The 24,564-nt window shown below is 48.6% G+C and overlaps 1 protein-coding gene across 2 annotated transcripts in view; it reads right to left on the minus strand.

Moving 5' to 3' along the window:
• Positions 1-38: 38 nt before the first annotated feature.
• Positions 39-24,564, minus strand: part of COL5A1 (collagen type V alpha 1 chain) — a 150,866-nt gene continuing 126,340 nt past the window's right edge. The window contains exons 41-66 of one of the 2 annotated variants that reach the window (XM_048053347.2): positions 24,448-24,501; positions 23,711-23,818; positions 22,291-22,398; positions 21,693-21,746; positions 20,807-20,860; positions 20,493-20,600; positions 20,341-20,394; positions 20,150-20,257; positions 19,314-19,367; positions 18,836-18,943; positions 17,687-17,740; positions 17,270-17,323; positions 16,768-16,821; positions 16,300-16,353; positions 15,460-15,567; positions 14,936-14,989; positions 14,784-14,837; positions 14,314-14,421; positions 13,768-13,821; positions 13,300-13,335; positions 12,478-12,531; positions 11,896-12,154; positions 11,433-11,545; positions 9,224-9,292; positions 5,364-5,597; positions 39-2,737 (exon numbers count right to left, since the gene is read on the minus strand). In XM_048053347.2, the coding sequence (XP_047909304.2) occupies positions 2,591-2,737; positions 5,364-5,597; positions 9,224-9,292; positions 11,433-11,545; positions 11,896-12,154; positions 12,478-12,531; positions 13,300-13,335; positions 13,768-13,821; positions 14,314-14,421; positions 14,784-14,837; positions 14,936-14,989; positions 15,460-15,567; positions 16,300-16,353; positions 16,768-16,821; positions 17,270-17,323; positions 17,687-17,740; positions 18,836-18,943; positions 19,314-19,367; positions 20,150-20,257; positions 20,341-20,394; positions 20,493-20,600; positions 20,807-20,860; positions 21,693-21,746; positions 22,291-22,398; positions 23,711-23,818; positions 24,448-24,501 (2,316 nt within the window). In that variant the 3' untranslated portion in view covers positions 39-2,590. Of the gene's footprint in view, positions 2,738-5,363; positions 5,598-9,223; positions 9,293-9,346; positions 9,416-11,432; positions 11,546-11,895; positions 12,155-12,477; positions 12,532-13,299; positions 13,336-13,767; positions 13,822-14,313; positions 14,422-14,783; positions 14,838-14,935; positions 14,990-15,459; positions 15,568-16,299; positions 16,354-16,767; positions 16,822-17,269; positions 17,324-17,686; positions 17,741-18,835; positions 18,944-19,313; positions 19,368-20,149; positions 20,258-20,340; positions 20,395-20,492; positions 20,601-20,806; positions 20,861-21,692; positions 21,747-22,290; positions 22,399-23,710; positions 23,819-24,447; positions 24,502-24,564 lie in introns of both variants that reach the window. The other variant, XM_048053343.2, reaches the window with a different exon arrangement.

Consider the following 24,564-nt stretch of genomic DNA (forward strand, 5'->3'; position numbering starts at 1 on the left):
AAGGGAAGAGGGAAATAAAATTACACAAAAAGAATGTCTGCAAATACAAGTAGTAATTTTATTGCAATATACCGTAGCTAAGTGGTCTGGGGAAATCGGAACAGTTTGGAGCTCAGTACAATTACAACACTGTGGAATTCAACAGAGGATTTTTTTTTTCTTAAAGCAAGGAAATAAAAGGAAAAAAAAAAAAAAGAAGAAAAAAGCTCCCTTGATGAAAATTCATCGTAACAGAATCACATGACCTAGACAGACGCACACGTGTGTACATACATTGATATATGGCTTATCTGTTGCAGAGAGGAACGTGCAACCTTTCCTGACCTTCCCACTGTTCCCGGACAAGGCTCTCGCCAAGGTGAGCAGCTAAATTCTGCGATATACCATTTATATACTCATCTGCACTGCTTTGCTGCTGGAGTCTGCAGTTTTTTTAGGATAGCACCTTTTTCTTTTTTTTTTCCCCCAGTGGAAAAAAAAAAATAGACAGAACACAACACAAGAAGGGAGACGGATGGACACGGCTCTTGCAGACCCAAAAGCACCACGCAGCGTCGCAGCTCCCGCCGCCGCCTCGAGCCAACACCACGGGCTCGGGCTCGGCATCGCTCCCTCCTCTGCTAGGGAAGGAGGGGGGAAAAGACATCATATATAGGCTCTTCTTCACAGTAAATGTGATGTCCTTTCCTTTACGGTGGCAGGCCCCCCTTGGCTCAACCGTCGCTGTAATACTCCAGGCCAAATAATAATAATAATAATAAAAACCCTGCAACATCTATTTGCCAGCCAAGAGATCTAAACAAGGAAATGGCCAGGGAGAAAACAAACAAACAAATGGTGAAGAAAGGTGGTCTCAGCTGGTTGCGATCCAAAAATGCTGCATGGAGAAAAAAAAAAAAAAAAAAAGAAAAAAAAAGCCATCCTGGCAGCCACCGTGGGCAGACAAAGAGAATTGCACACGCAGCTTCGTCCTCGCATCCGGACAGCGAACAAGTACATAAATTAGCACCACAAACATTCAGCGACTGAGTACAATCTGGTGTGATTACCACCGTATAAAATGCATGAATATTTTTTTTGAAAAAAAAAAAAAAAAGGCGTAAGCACATTTAATACTTTCTACACGGGCCATAAAAGCTACTGTAATACAATTAAAGAGAGGAGCAGACCTTCTACATAACGAATATGAAGGTGACATGCATTTATAATCAAAGACTGTAGCAAAAGCGTGCAGTCTGCGTTGGAAGTGGCTAAAGCAAAGGCCAGGGGGAGACTGGCCACTGGCAGGGTATAACCAGTGTTGTGTAAATGTTACTCGAATAGATAGCACCACAGAGACATGTAAAAATAAAAAGCACCTTTTTTTTTTTCTCTTTTTTTTTGTTTTGTTTTACACTTGGTATTCAGAGAGGACAAATGGATTTCCCCTGCCAGTGCAATCTGCCGCTGGGAATAGTTTTTTGTTGTTTTTTTTTTTAATATTTTAAAAGAATGCTGAAGGAAAAAAGGAGGCGAGAAGAATTAACTTAAAACACATATATTAAGGCGAGCAGGGGTATAAAAGGCAGAGATGCAAATGGGATTCTGCTTTTAGGTCGGCGTTTTGTAGGAATCTTAGCAAAAAGTGGCTTTGTTTTCCTTATTTTGGAGTGAATCCTTCCAAAGGCATCAATGGCCGGGGGGGGTTGGGGAGGCCTCACCCCACAGAGCCTCGTGCCTGGGTGCAGCCCCCGGGCATGGGGCAGCGCCAGGGGGGGCGCGCGTGGCGGGGCTGTCATCGTACGGACAGGGTCACATGCATGTTATGAAGCCAGGAACGTTTAACCACTTAAAATAATATACAATACACATACTTACTTACAAACATACAAAAATATAAAGCACCTTTAAGACACGGGGAAGAAGACGCCCGGTGTGGCTTTTAGCAACCGAATTGGGTGGGTGAAATTTTGTAAAAAGTGGAATCAGGCGATTCAAGGGCGGTACTACAACTGCTGGAAACGGCCATTACATCTGCTTGCTAGACCCGATCCAAATCTCACGGAAGCCAACGAGATGACCATGAAGAACTTCAGCAGGGTTTGGATTAGAGCCAGGACTGCCCCGGTTTCAACGTCAAGCCGAACGCAGGAGTTTCAAGTTTGTTTTTTTTTCCTGTATTTTTTTTTTTCTTAGAAACAAACAATAACCTCCAGCCAAGCTCTGGGCATCATCTCAAGTCTTTGACGTGTTTCCATCTCCGGACGCCTGGGTGGCTGTGCAGAGGTGGCTGCGGGAGGGAGGTGACACGGGGACAGGTCTCGGGGCCACACGTGCGGCCTCAGGTCATGCGATTCTGGTCTGTCGCGGGAACGGTCCTCGCGGTTGGGTTCGTGTGGGTGCAGCGGCACAGAGGAACTCGGGCAAGACGAGGAACAAAACAAAAGGAAAAAAAAAATAACCCATCGCTGTCCAGTTTCAGAACGTGCATGTGACAAGGAATTCTTTTTTTCTTTTTTTTTTTCTTTTCTTTCTTTTTTTTTTTTAATTAATTAAATGGCGCAATGAGGTTACGAGGTTGCTCATTTGGAGACTAGTTTTCAGGTGGCTCTTAGCCCATGAAGCAAGCCGGTCCCACCTCGAATCCAAATTTCTGTGACGCTTCTCCGAAGTCATTGAACATGATGTCGACTATGGGTACTTGCTCGACCTTGGGCGTGTTGATTTCCAGGACAGTCTTCTGATAGCCCTTCTTTGCCTGGCGGGGAGAAGGGGGAGAGAGAGGAGCTCTGGTGATGCCTCCAACCCAACACCAGCCAGTTGTCACGAATGAGAATTTACTGGTCAGCTGGGAACACGGAGACCGTATCGCCCAGGTATTTCCTGAGCCGATTCAGAGGCATCCAGCACCAAAAAACAACGCATTTACCCTGCAGATGCGCTAGATACGCTCTCGGGCAGGATGACTGGGGACCACTGAGCAAACCCTGGGGGGGACAAGTGGCCTGAGCACGGACTTTGGAGCAGAACAGCGGTTGCCATGCAGATAGAAAAGCATGAACGCTGCCTTCAGCACATCTCAGAGCAGGAACGGGAGCCTGGTAAAACTGTTGTGGCTGTGGTATAGCTGTGTTGCCTCCCCGAGGACACGCATGGGTTGTTGAGCAAATGTGAGCGATTTAATTTGAATATATTAGTTTGACTATTATCCGAGCGCTACCGAAAAGCCCACGTTTAAAGTTTGATGGAATTCACAAGGTGATGTTGTCTTTTTATCGTGCCTGCTAGCCATACAGTTATTTCTGAAATATAAATAATTATTGGAGGAGCAGAAGTGCACCCGGGGGCATACAAAGCTGCACAAACAAGTGAATTTATGGAGCAGCTTTTGGCTCTACCTTACCCTCTGATTTGTGTGTCTCAGAAGAATAGGCTATAGCACAGCTACTGAGAAAGGGCTGTAAGATCAGGAAAAACACATCCAAATAATGGCCCAGACATTAGCCCTGGAGTTCCTCCAGCGTGGGCTGCAGCAACCTCAATCACGGTGAGCACGCAGGTCCTGTCGGGACCTCTGTGGCAGTGCCGTGTCGGGTAGGCAGGCCTAATTTTTCACTTGGTAGGGCTCAGTCTTATCAAATCTTGCCCGTGTTTCAGGAAGGATGACCTGCTGAGGTCACAGAGATGGTGGATGAGTGCAGGAGATGCCGAGCATCTTTCTGCAAGGCTCTTTGAGGGTCTCACAGGGATGCGGCTCTGCACCAAACCGATCCCTGAACGATGCAATGAGCTCCCCTGGCATATTTTACCTCCTCTTCAGAGCCCTGCAGGAATGTATCCTGCAGAGGGGGGCAGGAAGGAAAGGTTGAGACCCAGCAGCTCCAAAGTGATGCCCAAGGAGCCAGGAGACGGCTCCATGCCCTCTGTGGCACCAGCTCCAGGGCTCATCGAGCCTCCCCCTCTGCTCCTGACTCTATCACGGCCCCTGCTGCTCCCTGCCCAGTTCTTGCCACAACCTTTGATTTTTGGCACGGAGACTGGGCCTGCTGACAGCAGCCTGAGCTACAGCCTTCAAGGAGAAGCAACCAAGCAAATAAACGCCACGGAGCGACAGACCCGTTTCCATGCAAATATTCCTCGTTAGGGAAAAGGGAGAGGAATGTAGGGCACCTGAGCGGCACCGCTTAAGCTGAAAGGATTTTCATCAGACACATCTGCCTTAAAATTCGCAACGTCTGATCTCGCAGCTTCCCCAAGTCTTAAGAAAGAAAAGGGAGGGGAAGGTTTTTTTTTTGCTGAGGACAAGATGTGTTAGCAGGAGACCTGAAGTACTTGAGGATGAACTTCCCCATGTGACTTCTGAGTGTTTTCAGCAGAGGGATGAATGCCCTTTCCCTCTCTGCGTGAGTGTTAAAAGAAGTGATTCTAATTTGATTTTCCTCATTGCTCCTACAGTAAAAAATGTGCGTGCGCCAGAACAGAATCACTTTCATCTCAAATTATGTGGAGGGCTTTTGCTGTCAAACATCTCTATCTTTCAGTCCCGTGGGCTTCAAGCACTGCAGTTGCAGAGGGTGAGAATTATGCAGGGTTTTGCACTAGCAAACTGGATCTCAAAATAAATACAAGCAGCACCTGCTTTGCCAAATTTTCAGCTCCTGAGGGCAGATTGCTCAGAGCTCAGTCCCAAATCAGGTGCCCAACAGGAGGAGGAAGAACCAAAGGCAGGATGTTGGGCCCCTATGGAAGATCGGGCCATTGCTCATTGCAAAGGCTGGGAGCACTGGGGGCTGCTTTGGCTCGTCCTTCGCCAAGGGCACGGGCAGACCTCGTGCAGAGCAGGCACAGAGCAAACCAAGCGCTGTGCTGGGCTCCTCTGGCAGCTCGGGGACGCCCAGCAGGAGCTGAGCAGCAGCTGCACCCAGCACAACCTGAGCCCTCCTGGAGCTGCACACAGCAGCGTGCCACCAGCAGAGCCACCACCACCCCAATATAATGCTTTGCCTCCAAGATTTCCTGAAAGTTTCCTGAAAGCACTTGCAAAATTATTATATCGAAGCCTACAGAACTCCCCTGCACTTGGGTGTCATCACTCACACCTCCCCGCGTGAGTCAACTGAGTAAGAGCAAAGGCAGGAGGGAATGTTTAAAAGCAAGCAGTGATTTTAGAAAGGTCCCTTCTTTATGCAGAGCCAGCAACAAACCCAACGAACGTGGTTTCTAGAGGTGCTGCAGCTTCCCCTGGCCTCGAGATGAGCCGTGGCACAGGGAAGAGCAAGCTCGAGGTCTCCCAACCTGGGAATAACCCTCAAGGCCACCCAATGGCATGGGAAATTTGGAAGCGATTTGCTCAGAGACCCCTTCCGCAGGGGCTTCCCACGTACCGCGCAGCCGTCGAAGGCGGCTCGGATGTAGGGGTTGTTGTCGTAGGACATCTCCTCGTCGTTGGAGCCCAGGAAGCGGATGGCCTTGTCGTAGCTGTCGGTGGTAGCATCGTGCCAGGCTACAGACTGGTAGCAGTTGTAGGTGATGTTCTGGTGGGCCGAGGCGCTCAGGAGCCGGAGGAAAGTCATCTGCACCACTCCGATGGGGTTCCCATCCGAATCCACGTAGGAGAGCTATGGGAAGTGGAGAAGGGGAAACACTGGGCAGTGAGCAGCAATGCAACCTGCCTGGGGGGCTCCAAGGACCACCAGTCTCACCCATCCGTACGCCCACGTGCACGGGCACCCTGCCCTCTGCTCTGGACCTCCCCACCCCAGCGGGGCACGGATCCTGCTCCTGCCATGCTGCATGGCACAAGGATGCTCTGGTTCTTCTGCTGCCAGGGCAGGTTTTTTCTCTTGCTGTTTGTGATCTGTTCATGAGCTGAACCAACAAGGCTAACGCAGGGCAGGAGGAGAAAGGAAAAGGGATTTTGGCCCTGGTTGCAAAAGGGTGCAGTGCTGAGCAAATTCGGGGATATATATCCAAAAGCTATTAAAGCCAATACTGAGCATACCTCTCCAGCTTCTGAAGAGAGAAGAATGAAGACTTACGGAGGAGCTTGGGGTTTTATTTTCCTGCCCCATTTGACACAATTTTTGACCTCTGTAGGTATTTTGCTCTGCACACACAGGGGCATTTCCCATTCATGTTTCCTGGATACCAGTGCAACGGCTTTTAAGCAATCCTTGCAACCTAATCTGCAGGAATCCTGTTCCTGCCGACAGGGGCTGCATGCAGCCCTGGCTGGAGAGGCTCTGTCAGCCACAGGGAGGTCTGCTTGCTGCCCTCGGGGCATGGCGTGAAACGCAGAGCCGCGCAGCTGCGCTTGCACAGGGATTTGCTCTGTTCTGCACATCAGGCTCCTTCTCTCCCCCAAGGGAGAACGGTTTCTGGAAATACATTTCTGCAAAACAAATTACTGAATCCCCTGCAGCACTGCAGGATTCGGGCCTTTCCAGTACTTTCTCTCGTGCTTCCCCACCAAGGAAGCAAACACAGAGTCGGCCAGCCAGACCGCAAGTACAGACCGGCTGTACTCGAGGTGGTGTCTCCAGACATGGCCAAGCTACCAGAGCTGCTGCTGGAAACTGTCCTCTACAGACAGCTGACTTCTTTAGACATGACTGGGGGAAAAACACAGCACAGAAACAACGCAGAGTTCTTCGAGGTACCATGAAACATCAAATTATGGCGCGAGCTGCAAACAGTAGAACAGATTTGTAACCACATGACAAAATCACGAGTAAAAAGATCGTAAAAGTAAATAAATGTATACCAACCGGTTGTCAGGATACCGTTGCGCTGTCCTCCTGAGAGTTAAATATGACTGACCATGAGAGAGCCACGCATGCCAGGTGGAGAGAGACCAGAAAACCACCAGGACATGGAAGGAGAGGGACACAAAATGCCAGCTACTTGGCACGCACTCAACGTCTCAGCTACCCATCGACCTGCAAGATTTGCCTTTCCTTGCACTTTTATTTCAAATCAGTGCTTGGCCTGGGAGCCTGGCTGCTTGCTAAGGGGTCTCAGTTGCTGTTCTGCCTCTGCAGGCTGTGCGAGGTTTGCAACTGGAGCCACTGGAAACTGGTTGCACGCACAAGGCTTGGCTGCTTCTGCAAAAATCAATCTTTTCCTTTTTTCCTGTGTGACAGTATTCGCCTGTGGCAGGTGCCATATGGCATTGAAGGATAACAGGATGGGATAGGTGGCAGGTCTCGTTAGAGCGACTGGGAATTACGGGTGTGCATGAGTAACGCACACGGGAGGAAAGCAGAGTCCAAAAGAAAACATCTGCAACCCTCTTATCCCTCTAAATGCAGGTTGGCTGCATCGTGAGAAATCCTGGGAAGTTAACTCCAGGTACTCTGTGTCATTGATTAATGACAGTGGGGAAGCATCAAAACAAGATGGTTTCTTTGTATTTCACGTTTACTCTGTCCATCTTACTTCAGATGCTCCCAGAAGAAAGGCAAGCCTTGGCACCACTGCACACCTTGTGCGAGCAGAGATTCCTTGCGGTGCCCCATAAGCAGCCCCATGAAAATCCTCCCCATGTCTCCAGGCTCCCCGGGGCTCAGCCCTGGAGAAGCTGGGGCAGGGCTGGGCCAGGCACAAAAGGTCTAGGGATGAGCAGAGCACCCCAAGGGGCACTGACACCCATCCTGCCAGCCTGTACAGACTTCAGTTGATTCACATCCAGGCAAACGTTTTCCCCATTTACTGATCTCATAGCTCCAAATACAAATTGGTGTGAAATGGAGCTATTTTTTTTGTTTTAAACAAACTTTACATTTATGGCCTGTGCATTTAACAGTTCTGTGGTTTGCTTAGGAAAGTCTTCTATGTGCTGGTGGCTTTTTTCCAAATGGAAAATGTGAGACAGGTAAAAAGCAAGAAAACGGCAACATGGAAAGATGGAACAAAGGGCTCCAAGTGGCACTGAAATTCCTATTTAAAAATAGGGCCCTGAGCTCTAGGCTGGCCATTCAGTCTCTAAAGTAGCTGACAAACAGACTGGAAAGAAATAAAAAAAAGCAGAGAAAATGGAGAGATGAAGGCACTTGTATTAATTGATGAAGAGCTCTGTGACTAAGCTAGGAGCAGTTGCCCTCCAAGGAGCGATGAGGCTGAAGCCTTGGCTTTGCGGCCTTGCCGGATGGTGCAGAAAAGCTGCAGAAGCCATATCCTTCTTGTGGGCAGAATCAGAGCATACACGTTTAGTGGCGATGAAATGGGGCTTAGGAAAACAAGGCAGTGTTTTCCTTTGTTTGCTCTTTAAGGTGGAAGTTTGCACGTTCTGCAGGAAACCTCAGCCCTGGGCAGCGGGGCCATCAGCACCTCCACCTGCTTCTCTCTGCTGAGTATTTCCTCCTTCCCTAATCCTCCTGATTTGATTGAGCTCATTACGTGCATCCTGCTAATCCTACACGAATTGATACACACGCGGGAGATTTCTGTTTCCGAAGGAGAGCTGGATCGTGCTAATCACTTGCTGACGGGCTCTGTGGGAGAGCAATCCATCCGCTACAAACCTGCTACAGGACAAAACCCTTTTTACGTGTTGCTGCCTTGGCTGCTTGCTGACATCAAGCATTGTTTGGCCTCACAATAGCAACAATTAAGGATTTTTTAAAGGAGAAAAAAATCAGTAAAATTCCAGGCTACCAAGCCTGGCACACACTCACGGCTTGAAATCTTCGTTTGACTCAATGACTTCACCTCTCCCAGGCTCTGGGGGTGCTGCGGGAGCCCCCCATTCTTCCCCTGGGCACAGCCTGACCCAGTCCAGCCATGTGCAGACTCCCCAGCCCAGCCTGGCTCCACACAAGGGTTCTCTGAAGATAAAGCTACTCTCCTTGGGGACAGCAGCATGGGGACACCCAGTTTGCCTTCTCCAGAATGGGAACGGCTCAGGAGGTAGCAGCACCCTCCTGCAGGGCACAGCCTGCATGGGGCAAGGCAGACCTGCAGGGTCTCCAGCCCTGCCAGTGCCCGGGCACATCAGTGCGTCCCCTTCTGATGCAAGGAAAAGCTCAAGAGCTGCTTGTCGACTTAAAGCCAGGCAGAGTGCTGGCTGAAAAAAAGTGTCCATACTGGGTTTTGCTTCTTTTTCGCCTTACATATTCCACCTTAAATGTTTCAACTGCAGCTTGTGATGGCGATTAGTCCAGCATGCAGAGTGCAACAGGTCTGGCCATACCAAAGCAGGTGACGTGCTCTGATTCAGACTAGAGGGCCAGGGTTAGCCACTTACCAAAGACCCCCGCTTGTATTGACTATACCATGTGGAAGGCTGTTCTTTGGGCCAACGAGCCATTTTACTCTGTAAAATACGACACGGGTTAAAGAAAACAGAAAGCACTGAGATGCATCTTACCAGTTTACCGCGCTTGAATTCACTGAACCAGGAGCCTGGGTTTTCCTTTGGCCAAGAAGTAATTCTAGCCTAGTTTGTGGACGGCAAGGAGGGAAGAGAGAAAGAAAAGAAAAAAAAAAGAAATAAAAAAAGTTACATTCAGTTCCATGAGTAGAGTCTGCAAGTCTTATAGAAAATGTCCGATTTCTTTTAAAGAGCACGTTTTCTTAATCCTTTTAAATCAGTAATAAGACCAGCCTGCAGAGCCCTAAGGTGCCAGCAGCCTCTCGAGCAGAAGGAGATGCCACTGCTTGGCACCAGCCTCCTTCGCTAAGGGCTAATGATCACTAACTCCGGATACTTTGGATGCCAAACTGGCAGTGCAGTCTGTTGGCAGGAAAGCTGAAAGGAAAGACATAGGGGAAAAAAAAGGAAATATGAACAGTAAAAGTGCTGGTAACAGACAAGGCTGCTGTCACTCCAATGTCAAATCCAGATGCTGTGGGGCTAGGAAAGGCAAAGAGCACGCTTAAGGAAAAGCCTCCATCTGCCTCCTGCAGTTGTGCAGCAACAAGGGGCAGCACAGGCAGCACATCCTCCTCCATCGGTGCCGGACCATTGCACGTGATGGAGCTCCAGCCACCTGGAGCAGTGCAGGGGGTGACCTTGACAAGAAACGTGCTGTCAGAGCATCCTTTACGGCAGACCGTCCGAGCAGCTGAAGCACTTTTTACAGTCAGAGCACAAGGAAGGAGCGCGGCTGCCGTGTGCTCTCCTGCTTTCCTGAAACCTCCCTCGCTTCTGCCGTAAATCTCTCCAAAAACAATGGGCAAACTTTATGCAGGTGTCTCGGGATTATCCCCTCCTTTCCAGTCTGTGAACCATAAAGCTGGTCAGCGTGCTTCTGCTGTGCTAAGGATGGACTGAAAGGGGAGATGTCAAACTCTGCAGAGACTTCTAATAAAAACCATTCAGCCAACACTTCATGCTGCTGTGGTAGCAGTTCTCACCCCTCTCCATGGAAAACCAGCAGGCTGAGCCTTTTTCTCATTACGGCGTTATTGCAATAGTGTAGCACAGTTTGCATTTGGGGAGCATCACAGCGTGTGCCCACAAGAGCAGTTGGATGAAGTGGGGCCCAACAGCCACTGGCAGAGTCAGTGGGGCATGAATGTGCTCTAAGATTGTGGGCAGACTCCGCTTTTTTAGCTGCCAACACTTTGAGGAGATTCATGGCAAGGTAATGCAAAGGAGAATAAATCTATCTCCTATTTAAACAGCCCTAACAAAAAAATCAGGGAATATTTATGCTCTATGTTATTTGCCCTGCACTGGCACATATTTCTGGTGGACAAAATTCAGCAGGCAAACGGCTTCCACTGGAGCAAACAGCTTCATCTGCACCTTGCGCCAGCTGCAGCACAACCGTGACGCTGGGAGCACTCCCTCGAGCTGCTCTGCAAAAAATTTCAGCTTGGCCAGCACAAGAACTGGTCCCAGGCACTGGGGAGAGGCGCTCCACAGAATAGGGTGTGTGGCTATGGGACAAAAATTGTGAGTATGGGCGAGCTAAGCACATCAGTACATGCTAACTTAATCAACCTTGTGCTTGAGTGCCTGGAACAGCGCTGAGACTGGCTGAAGTCATTTAGGAAACCAGATATCCCCGAGAAGCAGCAGGGGAAGTTACAGGAGGTGAACATTTATTTGCTCTGCCTGAAGACACAGCCAGGGCGGAGGAGGCTTGTGCACACAAACGGCAGAGTGGCAGCCCAGCTGCAGGAGGGAAGACAAGGAATGAATTGAACGTGGGGAGCCACAGCTCCTGCACCAACACAGTTCTGCCTTTGCAAAGTAAAAAAATAAGGTTTTAGCATTTATCATGCCTGAAAACATCAAAGTTTAAAACTGACTTACTCAAAAAAATTCTCTTGGTAAACACAGTCCTTAGTATTTTAAAAGCCAGCATTGTACAACAAAAGAACAGTTCTGGATTTTTACTTGCTACTGTTCAATTCACCTGATATGGATTGTCTGTGAATATTCGCATTAGGAAACAACCTCTTTCATCATAATATATAAGAAAAAGAAAGTTGTACGGACTTACTCCTTCAGACTTCTTATCCGGGAAGATGCAAGTCTCTCCACCAGCTGTGAAATTACAGTAAACTTTGAAAGAGTCCCTGGAACATCCTTGGTTAGGATCAACCCAGTATTCACCTGGATGCACGACAGGACAGAGAGGGGAAGAAAGAATCAGCACTGTGGAGGGAGGACAATGGGCACTTCAACAACCATCTTAGTAGGTACGTTTCATCTCATTCACAGGCCAAAAAAATACACTATATGTATTTTTGGGAGACCGTTTGTTCTGATTCCAGGTGATACAGTGGCACCTTTCAGAAATAGCTTTTTTTTGCATCAGGCATCCCCATTCTTCTCTATGAGTCTGCCACGTTCCTCATGGGACGCAAGGGCCAGAAGTCCCCCAAATCTTTCCCCTTGACTATTCACTATTAGTGGGAAACCCACAGCGTTTTTTCCCCGTCCCCGCTCCGTTCAGGACGCACCATCTGGGAAGTCGGGGTGACAGAGCTGCAGATCTTTGCAGGTGCGAGCTGGGTTATGCTGAGTTCCCAATGGATGCTTCATTTGCTCAATTTCCAGTTTCAAGGAATTCAGAGAGCCGAAAATTTCCTCCATGCCATCTGCATAGTCCATGTAGTTGTCAGCGTTTCCATCGTCCACCAGCTGGCTGGCATCGATGTTTCTCCTGGTCCTCTTGGAGGCCTGGATGGGCAGCGGCTGGATGACTTCTCCAGGAGGACCCTGATTTGGGGGGAAAGAAGAAAACTTCTCATTGGGAACGGGGAACAGGCAGAAGAAATGGCCAAAGCAGCCACCAGCGCTGACAAACAGCACTACAAGACATGTAAAACACCCACGCTGGTGCTAATGAAAACCCCAGCCACCAGGCACGAACACGGAGTTCATCTTCTCTTGTCCTCCTCCCATTACTAATTTCTCCCTTCACACCTCTTTTCTTCCCTGGCAGGACTCAGGATATCCTGAATCTTTATCTGGAAATCTACATTACAACACCTGTTAAATCAGAACCTCATTTTACACTTCATGCAATGGGCTGTACTTACAGGAGGCCCTGGGGGCCCAGGAAGACCCGATTCACCCTTTGGACCTGTTGGACCCTAGGTGGAAAAACAATGGAAAAACATAAATCACTCAGAAAAAAAAGCATTTGTTACTGATACTGCACTCTAGTATTTCTTTTAATAGCCTCTAGCAGCAAAAACTATCTTCCTATCCCTTTAGGCACACAAAGGGAGTCTCCCACCAGCTTGACCTCCAGTAAAACATTTATTTTGTTTACTCTCTGATACTTGGTAAGAAAAAATGTCTGTCAAACGCTTGGTATTAAGCAGTCAAATTTTGCTCAAGCTTCTGCAGAAAAGGAAGGATATTTCAATGTATGAAATCTCCAAATCAATTCAACAGGTTTATAAATCAAATAAAATCTTAAAAGTGATAAAATATTTAATTCTGCGTGGAAAAAAGACTTTAGGAAGTTGCACAAGAAGAATTTTTAGCTGCCTGAATAGATGATCTGTAGTATGAAGCCTGCTTTAGTGATGCATTTCTCACCTTTGCTTTTCAGCTTGCTACCTCCCACTTCTATTTTTAATATCCTCTGCTTTACAATAGCGGGTTTTCTCCCAAGGACTATGCATTGGATTCCTCCTTATGATCTTTTCTACACTGATGTTCAATGAAGTACAATGCGTGTAACAGAAACCTTCCCCAATTATAACTTCTGGGCTTAGACAGCCTGAAAAGGCTGCGTTTGCTACAGTCATCTTTGGCTAATTGCTGTAATGCGACTGATGGGAGGTGTCGCAGCAGGTTATGCACTTAATAAGAGATCCTCAGCCTCTTCATTTAACAAATTCTATACTCACTGATGATCCTTTAGCACCTTTGGGACCAGGTGGACCCTGTGTAGAGAAGAATGAAGAAGGGAGTTAGTTTCTTTGTCAGCAGAGAAGTCAGCCTCTCCTTACAGACACAGTACTGTTATATAAGTTTCTGCAATTTTAACATTCACTTTCATTTTTGTGTCCACTTTTCACATCCATTTGAGCTGGATGCTACTTTTATTTGCAAACAGATAAAAACCATTGGTGATAAAAACCAGTCTGCATCCCTCTCACAGGTCCATGCATGCCCTCTGACTTCTACACACTGGGTACTCCTGTAACTCATTCAAGTGTTGTTAACGGGCTCAGCGGGGAAATCCCAGTTCCCCACAGCATCCTCAAACAAGGTCATGCCAGAAGGGCTGAACTGGGTTATATGGGAGCATCAAGGTGACCCCAGAAGGGCTGTGGAGCTCCCCAGGAATTCAAAGATAATTACTTGTCACATACCGGTAATCCTGGTGGCCCTGGGGGTCCAATTGGTCCAGAAGGACCTGTGATACCCTGAAAAATAAAAGCAGAACAACATTGATTTGCATGCAGTGATGCTGGCCTATTACTATGCAATTAACATCTGCTCACAGTTGACCACCTGATTTTGGAGGACATTCAAATTAGAAAAATCAATTATTATTATTATTTTTTTTAAGTGTGTGCATCCAGACAAGGTTATGAGGAGGAAATCTCATTTAGGCACACAGTGCTAAAAATCATTCCTCCTGATGCATATTTAATGTTACCATCTCTCCAAGCCTATTCAACTCTTTTCGTATGAGCCCTGAGAAACTGCTTTCCACTAAAACGGGTCATTCTGGAGCACCTCTACATTTCGCATGTAGAATAAACAAGATTAATGTACAAAATAGAAAATATTCCTGAAAACTCAGCAAGACTCCCTTGCTGATATTGACCATCTCTGCTATACCGCACCTGCTCAAAGGCAGCAAACCCCCCAGCTCAAAAACGTGTTTAAAGGAGGTCTTATGGGACGTTTACCTGCTCTCCTTTGGGTCCTGCTGAGCCCTGGGGGCCTGGGAGACCTCTGTCGCCCTTTTCTCCCTGCTCACCCGGAGGTCCAATAAGACCAATTAAACCTGGATGACCCTAGGGGAAAATAGCAGATGTTAATTACGATCTCTCTCCGGAGGTAACCGAACGCCAAAGCTACCCATCAAAGACATTTCCAGGTACACAAACAAATACCTAAGCAAGGTGATAGGAGTTTGTAGCTATCCTTGACACCTGGAAGTGGCAGAGCAGTGAAAGCACGAGCTTTTTGCAACGGGAAATGCTACAAATGCAGAAAAAACTGCTGCACCCAAGTGCCTGCTCATTTTGTATGGGACATATACTTCATACCCTTCTACGGGAAGGAGACTCCTGCCCTAAAGCAAGCCGGGTGTTTGCACCGCCCTGTGCCCCACAGCCAGACACAGACATCAGCAAGGTCGTGCACGGACTCTTACCTTTTCGCCTTTAGGGCCAGAGTCTCCTTTAAGACCAGGCAAACCAGGTGGGCCCTTTGGGAGGCAGGAGGGAAAACAAAGGGGAGAATGAGTTTATGGAAAACACACTCTCCCATTTCAAAACCTCATCGGATGTGATGGTCTGGACGTACCATTGGGCCTGGAGGACCGTCTGGGCCAGGTGATCCGGGGAGACCTTGTTCACCCTGTAAAACAACACAATTCCCTCAAAGCCATCGTTCATGCCAGCAGTGTTCCCAGCTGGGGCTACTCAGATTATTCACGCATCCTCATCTGGCCACTGTGCCAGGGAACATTTGCCCTGTTTTCTCAGGGATGGTGAAGACAAATGTATTTCTGTATGTATTTCAAAATCCTTTCGTGCTCCAATCTCCACTGGAAAAGGGGCTTTCAAGCTCCAGGAAATGTTGCCCCAGAGAGGAGGCAAGCAGTCCCAGCACTCGGATAAAAGGTGCTGGGAGCTGGTATTCATCATCACGTTATTTCTATTTCCACTGAGTGTGTTTTGCTGTCAGACACTGCAGCACAGGAACTCTCTGCCCACTTGCAGACAGCACATTACACTGGGAACAAACCGTCTTCCACGGCAGATGCCCCTAAAGCACAGCCCTGAGCAGAAATGTTCTCAGACTCTTCTCCGTTTGGGAATACTCACGACTGGACCAGGAATTCCTCGAAGGCCGTCAGGGCCGGGTTTCCCTGGAGCACCCTGGGGACCGATTGGGCCCGTCTTCCCAGGAGGTCCTTCCAAACCAGCTTCACCCTGCACACAAAGACAGCGTGGTTTAATTTGCATCGGGCCATCAAGCGATCTTCTCAGAGATGCAGCGGCGGCTGGCAGGATGTCACAAAGTGAACACAATTCCCTGCATAGCATGTAAAATTTTCCATTCGTTGGTTTTCCTGCTGCTTCCCTATCCCTGATGTGCTGGGGACAAGTCTCCAAACAGCTTCACTTTTCAGCCTTGCCTATTTCTGCTGATTTACAGCAGGAGCGGTTCTTTGCTGCGAGCCCTCCAGAGCGTGAAGCTTTCTTTGGTTTGGTCCTGAGAGATGTGCTAGCAGAGCACATCCTCCTCCACCAGCGTTCCTGTGCCTGCCACAACAATTAGATCTGTAATTTGCAATCCCACTTTCCGTTTCCCCACCACCCCTAATGAAACTGCCACGGTCCAATAATGCCGTGTTTGCCCTGGGATATGATGTACGGCTCTGCATGCCGTATTATTCACAACACATTAAATTGCCAAATATGGCACTCTGTCATTTCAAAGCAAGAAAAATATTCCCATGACCTTACCAAGCTCTAATCATCTCCACAGAGTTTGTTCAAAGATGAAACATACACTTCAATTTGAGGCCAACGGCCCCAGATTCAGGCTATTTTGTTGTAACACAGCAAAATCCAATCACTGTCTTTCAGTAACAATGTCAGAGGGTGAGTGCATTGGCACATGAAGGATATGGTAGAAGAGAAATCCCATTCAGCTCTCACCTTGGCTCCTTTCTCTCCTTGCCTTCCTTCGGGACCAGCTGGACCAGGAGGGCCCTAGAGAAACCACAAAATAGATGCAAAACACAGTTAGATCACCCTGATCTGTAACGGCCTAGTGCAATTACCAAAACAATGCTACAGCCGCAGAGAAGAAGACAACATGGAGACAAATATCTCTGAAAAGCTTTATAAATTAGCTCCTTGATAAACAAATCCCTGGTCTCTACCAAGAGAGAGAAAGTAAAGGAGCACCTTAAATTTATATTTTCTTTTGGGTGTTGAAATCTTTAAAAAAAGCAATGAAATTTAGCTGATAACTTCCCATTGATTTCCAATGGCTGTGGATGGCATGTCTTTTTTTTTTATACATGCTACTGCCTGGCATTTACTTTAGACGGAGTAATAAAATCGGTTAAAAAAAATCAACACGAATACATTCAGAAAAATATTTTTAAACAATCAGCTTACCCTTTTTCCTGGGGGTCCGGAGGGTCCTGGCTCTCCCGTGGGACCTGGGGAACCCTAGATGGAGAGTGGAGGAGAAGCCATGACTGCACCACGAGACATGGGAAGAAGGAGCAAGCGTGCAAAACTCCAGCTGAGATTTGGAGTTTGTGCTAAGTCGGGGCGTGGGCGGCCAGTACAACTCCCAGCACTTCCTTGGGGTGCAGGTGGTATCTTGTTTTATCCCTTCCCACCATGTAATACCATAAGGCATGGCGAGCTTAAAACGAAAGGCTAGATTTTGGTTTTTTTTGTAAGCTAAGTTTTGCTTTTTGGATGTGTTGCTGAGCAGCCTGGATGGATGGCAGCAGCCAGGCTGACACAGACGGGAAGGGATGGGATGGGGCACGCAGCAGGGGAAGGTGCTGGTAGTTAGTTGCTGTACGTCCTTCTGTGTTAAAGCTCTTGGACCTGCACAAAGACACTGTGGGGACTGAACACAGATCCCTTCCATCCAGTTACTCACAGTCTGACCAGGTTCGCCATCATCACCTTTGTCACCAGGGGGACCATCTTGACCCTGAAACGGAAGAAGAAGGAAACAAGCAGGAATATTTAGGGTACAAACGGAGCTAAATAAAGTGTCAGACCCAGCAGGTGTGGTTCAGCTTGTCCTCACGTCACCAGGAACCATCCCTTCCCATCTCTTGCTGGGAGTGCCAGCAACAGCAAACCTCCCAAGTAGCATATTTAATACTGTGGATAGGAACTGCCACTGCCCCAAAGGCTGCAGGGTGGGCAGAAGAACAGTCTTACGGTGGGACTTCCCACGCTTTCTCCGAGTAAAGACCAAAGGAGCTACTGGTGAATGAACAGCACATAATCATATTTCACAAAATCAAGGGGAAGAATCTAATTGCCCCTCTGTGAGGCAAACACTTACAGCTGGACCAGGTTCTCCGGGAGGACCGGGGTCACCAGGGAAACCAACTGGACCCTGCAAAGAGAGAAGAGGGAGACCCCCAAGTCAGAGGTTGCACCTGGAGACCTGCAGAGCACTGTACCTGTCACCCCACTGGCAACATGGGGAGACGCCCCATGGAGCAAAATCCCAATTCCCTACCCTCAAACCCAGTCCCAGTTCACATCCCGGTTTTGTGTCTTCAGTAACTCCATCCCATTACAGTTAGCAGCAGCTCTGCAGCCAGACTATACAAAGCTCCAGTACCTACACAGGGAATTTCATCTAGTTTTTCATAAATATAGTAGACAAGTGACAGTGAAATCCTCTCAGCTTTGGAGAATGTGCAGATTAGAAGGTTTTGCTTTTCTTTACTACACGATGTGTAACATTTTTCACCTGAAGATCTTCTCAAAGCATTTAATGACTAAAACAACTCCACCACTCTCCTCCATATAATGCCTATTGTGCACTTCAAATGATTCTGAGAACAGCGCTCAGACACTAAGTTTGAACCGATAATGCAATATCCCCAAACCCCATCTGTTAAGAGAGATGACTAACTCCCCTGCCTCCTTTGCTGTTTCATGCCATCTTTGCTTATCGCATGATGAATTTCTTCAGCCAACAAGCATCAAAGGAGCAGGCAAGACAAATACTGTACCATTGTCATCTGGTATAAATCAGTACAGCTCTGCTGGCTTCCATAGAGCTACAGCAATTAGCATCAGCAGGGATCTGACCCCAGAGGTACCGCTCCCAGATTCACATAAATCTCCTCTATGCTATCTTGGAAGCTTTGCTCTGGTACAGAGGCAGAGGACCCTTGCAATGCATAAGCTCAAATGCAGAATAATCCTGTTGCAGGCCCTCTCCATAAGTATGAGTTTCCTGACAGCCTGCAAAAAGGACTAACAATTCAAATAATGCTGCAAGATATGGTACAGCTGGGTCTTTTCCTCATTAGCACCCTAAAGGAATAGATTAATAGCACATATTATTTGAGGGGAAATTCTCTGGCTGGTAAACTATTTCAAGTTTCCACAACAATCTCTGGAAAACATCTTTCCACGTGGAAATCTCCACAGGGCAAGACAAGGAAGCGCTATTTTGACAGCAGGGGGTACTTACAGGGCTGCCTTTGGGCCCATCATCACCTGGTGGACCTTTGGGACCAGGTGGACCGGCAGCACCAGAGGGACCTGCTTCACCCTTTTCACCTCTTTCACCTTTAGGACCCTGTAAAAGAAAAAGGATGTTTCTATTATCCAGTAAACCAACTTACCGATCCCTAATTATCCTTTAATCAATTCTGAACAAGACTCTCTTTGTATCTCAAAGCACAAGGACGTGATTTAGCAGTTCCTTCCCACAAAGATTTGATGGTGTTCCTGTTGTTGTGGGCAGCGTGCATTCAGTGACTAAACGCTGTCCTATAAATACCCCGTACCATGGCAATGCCTCTGCCTGACGCCCAAACCGAGAACCCGGCTGGTTCAGTCCCTGCAGCCCCATCCACACCCATCCCTCCCCAAAACCCCTGCCACCAGCTCCCTGGGGATACCACGGACAAAAAGCTCCTCTCCACCACGTCCCGTAGCATACTCACCGGCAGGCCAACCTCCCCGGGAAGACCAGGCTCGCCAGATTCACCGGGTTCACCCTGCAGGGGAGAAAAAAGGAAGCCTACAGCTCTGTTTCTGCCGGGTGCTGAGCTTTCTGCTGACGTGCTGAACGCCTCGGGCCTGCTGAGAACCGTGAGCCCCAGCAAGGCCCAGGCTGGGTGCTGCCACACCACATGCCGGGGACACTTCACTATTTTCTATTCAGGTACATTTCCATCTTTATGGCTTATAATAACAAAAATACACAACATATATATATCTCAATAGATCTGTTTACTTAATTGTGAAGAAATCACTAGTACAAGTACCTCAAGGACAGCATTAAACATGTTTCAGGTTGGGAGAAGCTGCCTCTTTTTAAATGGCACCTCTTTACAGACCAGGTGGATGAACAAAATGACCACAGCCATGAATTTACCCCATCACCACCCCACTCACCTGCCCTAATCCTCACCTTATCACGTGAAAATACAGCTCAGGCTCCAAAATAAATCCTCCCAAAGTTTGTTAATGAGCCTGCGGCAACTGTGGGAATTGGCACAGTCTGCAGTGGCACTCGTCCACCTGAGCCCTCTCGAGATCTCATTTCACATGAGCGCAGCAAGGATGATGCTCACATCATGGGAGCGTTCAGCATCCCAGCTAGGCCAACAAGCAGACTGCCTTATCTTCCTGGACAGGCTTTTCTATTTCCCTTTTCCATTTTAAATGATTAACGATACATTGATGTCTTAATGAAGAAGACCTCCTTATTAGCAAAGCCCCCAAACAAGTAGCAGACTTCTTGCAGGCTTCAGTTGGGTTTGTGCGGATGCTTTACCTTCTCTCCTACTGCGCCAGGATTTCCTATTCCACCGGGAGAACCCTGGGGACCATCTGCTCCTGGTGGTCCGGATGGACCTCTGGGCCCGGGTGGGCCTGGCGGGCCCTGGGGAAAGGGGAGGCAAACTTCAGACAAGTTCTTGGAGAAATATTTACATCGGTGATGAAAACAGAAGGAGAGCATCTTACCATTTGCCCAACGTCACCTGTTTCTCCCTTCTCTCCGGGTGGTCCAGGCAGGCCCTGAGGAGATGTAGGAAGGGATAATTTTTAGCCGTGAACACCTCTCGTGGAGCCCCAGCTTTCATCACCCCCAGCACTGCCTTGATGCTACAAATTACCTGCAGGCCCACAGGGCCAGGGGGACCAGGGAAACCTCGAGGTCCTTCATCACCTTTCTGACCAAAGAGGCCTTGCTGTCCTCTGGGACCTGGCTCTCCATCGGCTCCCTATGAGGAAAAAGTCTAACGTGGCTTAGCAAGGGCATGAGGTGGGTGCACAGCCCCCTGCCCAGCACCTCCCACTGCAGCCAGCAATGTTCATCCCCATGCACTGGGTATGAGCAGTGCCAGGCAGAAACTGAAATTCTTTACAGAGCTTCCCAAAACATTTTTTTTATTTGGTAAGAAGCAGGATTCCTGCTAACAATACTCACAGCTGGGCCTGGCTGACCGATTGGACCCTGGGGGCCAGTAGGACCTGGTGGACCCTGTCACGAAACAGAAGTGCAATGTCACATTTAGGAGCAGGAGGTGAAAAATCTCACCTGTAAAATAAGCACAGCATCCATTAAACCAGCATAAATCCCCAAAAGAGGGCAGTGGGAGGACAGGGTCCCTGGTGCACCAGTGCTGGTGCAGCAGCACTGCGCCCAAGGACATACTTAAACCCATTTTGCAAAACACTTTCTGGGGGCGGTGGAAGCTGGAAATCTTTCTGGAGAGAAGGAAGCCATCTGTGTGTTTCTGTGTAGCATAACATGTCTGACAGATCACCGTTAACCTCCAGCATCCCCTCCTGGGGCGTGCAGCTACCTGTCTCCACAGCTGAGAAGCCAAAACCAGTGCAACCTGACCTCTTCCTTTGGTACATTTACAGGGGAATTTGGTTTTAGCCATCAGTCACACACCTCTGCAAGGCAATATCACATCACTCAGTCCCCTCTAGATACACACATTCAATTTATTTTCCATCCCTCAGCCTCTGAGCACACAAAGGATGCTTCAGTGCGCTATAAGCAACCAGAAAAGTAACTGCAGCCAAACACCCAGCTCTAACAGCAAGGGCTGCTGATGTTTCAGACATTTACACAGTCAATGGGTGACATGGAAACACCTCAGTGTGTTCCAGGGAGCTGAAGGAGAAAAACACTTCAGGCGCTCGCTCTTGTTTCACATTGTGTGGGTATTTGATGAAGCAAAGGAGAAGAGAAAGGAGTGAGAAGTTGTTAAAACGATACCGTTTTCTGTTTCCAGCAAGCCACACAACATCACCACACGTTCCTCCAAAGAGCAGCTGCTGGCGATGCCCGGTGCACTCACCTGCTCCCCTTTGTCGCCCTTGCTGCCCTTCTGGCCAGGCTCCCCGATCTCGCCCTGCCAGGAGCAAAGGGGCACAGTTAGCTTCTGTGTCCTCATCCAAAAGATGCTGATTCCCAAAGAACCCCCCCCCCAAAGTTCAGAAAAGGGCCAGTGATTTGGCTGCTCCACGTGTAACCAAACCCTTTTGTATCATTAAACTTCCCCGAGCCACCACACGATGCAGGACGCAACATCCTGCAGGCCTCGTTAGCTGTGATGAGTGATACATCCCAGCTAACGCTTTCTAAGAATCCTCCAGTCCTAGAGGGGCTTAATGAGAGAGTGGGAAAGGTAATTAATTTGGAAAGGCCAGGCACCTGAGGGCAGGCCACCTGCTACAGGCTCGGGGAAGGCTAACTGGATTTCAGCGAGTGGTTTGGCTGGCAAAGTGCTGATTCTCTCCCAGACCCGACGCTGCTCGGATTGCAGGACTGTGAGCACCACAAAACATCCCTGTTTTAGCAGACAGCACGTCCCACCTGCTGCCAGCACGGTGGCAATGGGGCAGGTGGCCCCGCTCCCCCCCAGTGACCCCACACAGCAGGGGGACTGCTCCCACCTTGTCTCCGTCCTCGCCGGGGGGCCCGACAGGACCTGCTGGGCCCGGCAGTCCCACCGGGCCCTGGATGCCGTCCCGACCCGCTGGGCCTTGAGGACCCTTCTCGCCCTGGAAGCAGAAGGAGCAGACAGGTCAGGCAGAGCTCACCTCCACCCTCTGACCGACCCGTCGCAGTCCAGTAACATTTTATTCAGCTGAAAACGACCCTGACTGGACGGGCATGTAGAGCAAGACCGGTTTCCAGATGATATTTCCTGGATCTCTCTCTCTCTCTGTGCTTGCTCTCTGAACAAGACAAAAATTCTATCTCCAGAGATAAAGAACAAACAAATCTAAACGGCGAATACCCAGATCACAGCTGCAATTTCGCTGCTGTAGCTATACAATTAGATTTAATCTGAACCCTCTGCCGCCTCTCTCTGAATGACAAACAAGTCTCCAACTAATTTTTATTCCCACAAACCAGTTCTTACTGATGCTGGTCCTGACTGCCCCAGCTCCATCCCTGGCTAATCCCTAAATAATGGCCCTGAGCTCTCTCCTGAGCCTCCGGACAAAAGAAAATACATGAAGCAAATAAAGCAATCTCTGCTGGCCTCCTGCTTAAACATCTCCTTGTATTCCTCAAGCCTGAAGCCTTCACTCAAATTTGTTTGTTTATAGGAACTGAACAGTGGATATTTTTCAGTTTCCTTGTACATAATTTAATTGCATCTGAATCCTGGATGCTCTCTTCTGAATAATTAGATGCCATATAAATTGCCTATTCATCTGTCCAATAACACATCATATAGATACTTGGCAGGACAGATGTTCGTAAAGATGATTCACCAACAAATTCTTGCCTCTGGACTAGCTGTTGGAGTTCCTAATAAGCCAGCAAATGTGGAATACACTGGCTGATAAACACTTCTGATAACAACAATCAATCAGTGCAAGTGTCCTCGTGCAGTCTGAAATCCCTGATGCCAGTATTTGCTCATTTTGCTGGATCTGAGGCTGAGCCTGGGCATGAATCAAAGCAACCCAGATGTCAGAGATAGTTCCAGCAATGCTCCTGGGGCACGGATTCGAGGCACAGCCTTCCCCTTTGGGACTGCCACGGCACTGGCCTCCTCAGGGACAAGCAGAGGCATCCTGCCCACTCCCTGCCGCCTGCATGTGACATCTCGTGTGCGAGCCGAGGGACTGAAAGACGTGAGAGTGTGCACGGGCTGGCTGGTGAGCGCTGGGAGAGGACCACACAGGGCAGGACTCCACCGTGCTCTGCTTGCAGTATCTTTGCACCACATGCTCACACCACAGGAGCACACAGCATTTGTTTCTTGTTTCCTTTTTTACACCCAGTCCAGGGACTGTCTCCATGCTCAGCTCTAGTTCTACGTGACCCACAGCTGTTAATTGGTGTACTGGTACTTACTGGGGCTCCCTTTTCACCTGCAGGTCCTGGAGGTCCCTGAGGGCCAGGTCGCCCTGGCAAGCCGATGGGGCCGGCTGAGCCCGCGGGGCCTCGCTCACCAGGAGAGCCCTGTTTGGAGAAGGAGGGAGGAAACATTACTGGATTATTGAGCATTATCTATATACAGAAAGAAAGAAATGCAGCAGTAGGATGCTGCAAATGCATGAAAGTAGTAAGTGAGCACATCTGAGGAGGTGAGTTCCATGCAGTGGCTTGGCACCCTCAGCCCCAGGGGTTCTGCAAATCTTAATTAAAATCCTTGGAACGGCTGAGTTCTCCCCTGGCAGGTGCAGGGTGCTCAGCTCCTGGGGGCACGTTATCAGCTTGGAACATGTGTGTGACCACTTCATGGTTAACGCAGCAGGGAGGGTTCAATGACGAGTATTTTCTTCCAGAAGGGTTGCACTGAGCACAAATCTCAAGTGGGAACAACTTTCAGAGGCAAAGCTGGTGACTTAAAAGCAAAATTCTGGATGTCCTGGATCGTCCCAGTTCCCCCAGCTTGTCACGTATGTTCATAGCTAACCCCATAAAATAACTGAGCTATTACATGTGTGTCTTGTAAAATAAAGCAGTATCCAGAAAGCCATTAGTTAGCACAGTAACGGAGGAGGCACCGAGCTGTGACTAACCCTCTGTTTTGGCTTGCCAAGCTTGTAAATGCGTTAGGTGGTGCCTGGGAGGGCAAGGATACTCACTGCTGGACCGGGGGGGCCTGGGGGACCTTCGTTGCCTTTCAGTCCTGGAGCACCCTGGAGGGAAGAAGATGAGAAAATGGAGTCATTTGGGGAGCTGTGTGCTGCGCTGCTGGGGCA

The sequence above is a fragment of the Anser cygnoides genome, chromosome 20, assembly GCF_040182565.1.
Source record: "Anser cygnoides isolate HZ-2024a breed goose chromosome 20, Taihu_goose_T2T_genome, whole genome shotgun sequence".
NCBI lineage: Eukaryota > Metazoa > Chordata > Aves > Anseriformes > Anatidae > Anser > Anser cygnoides.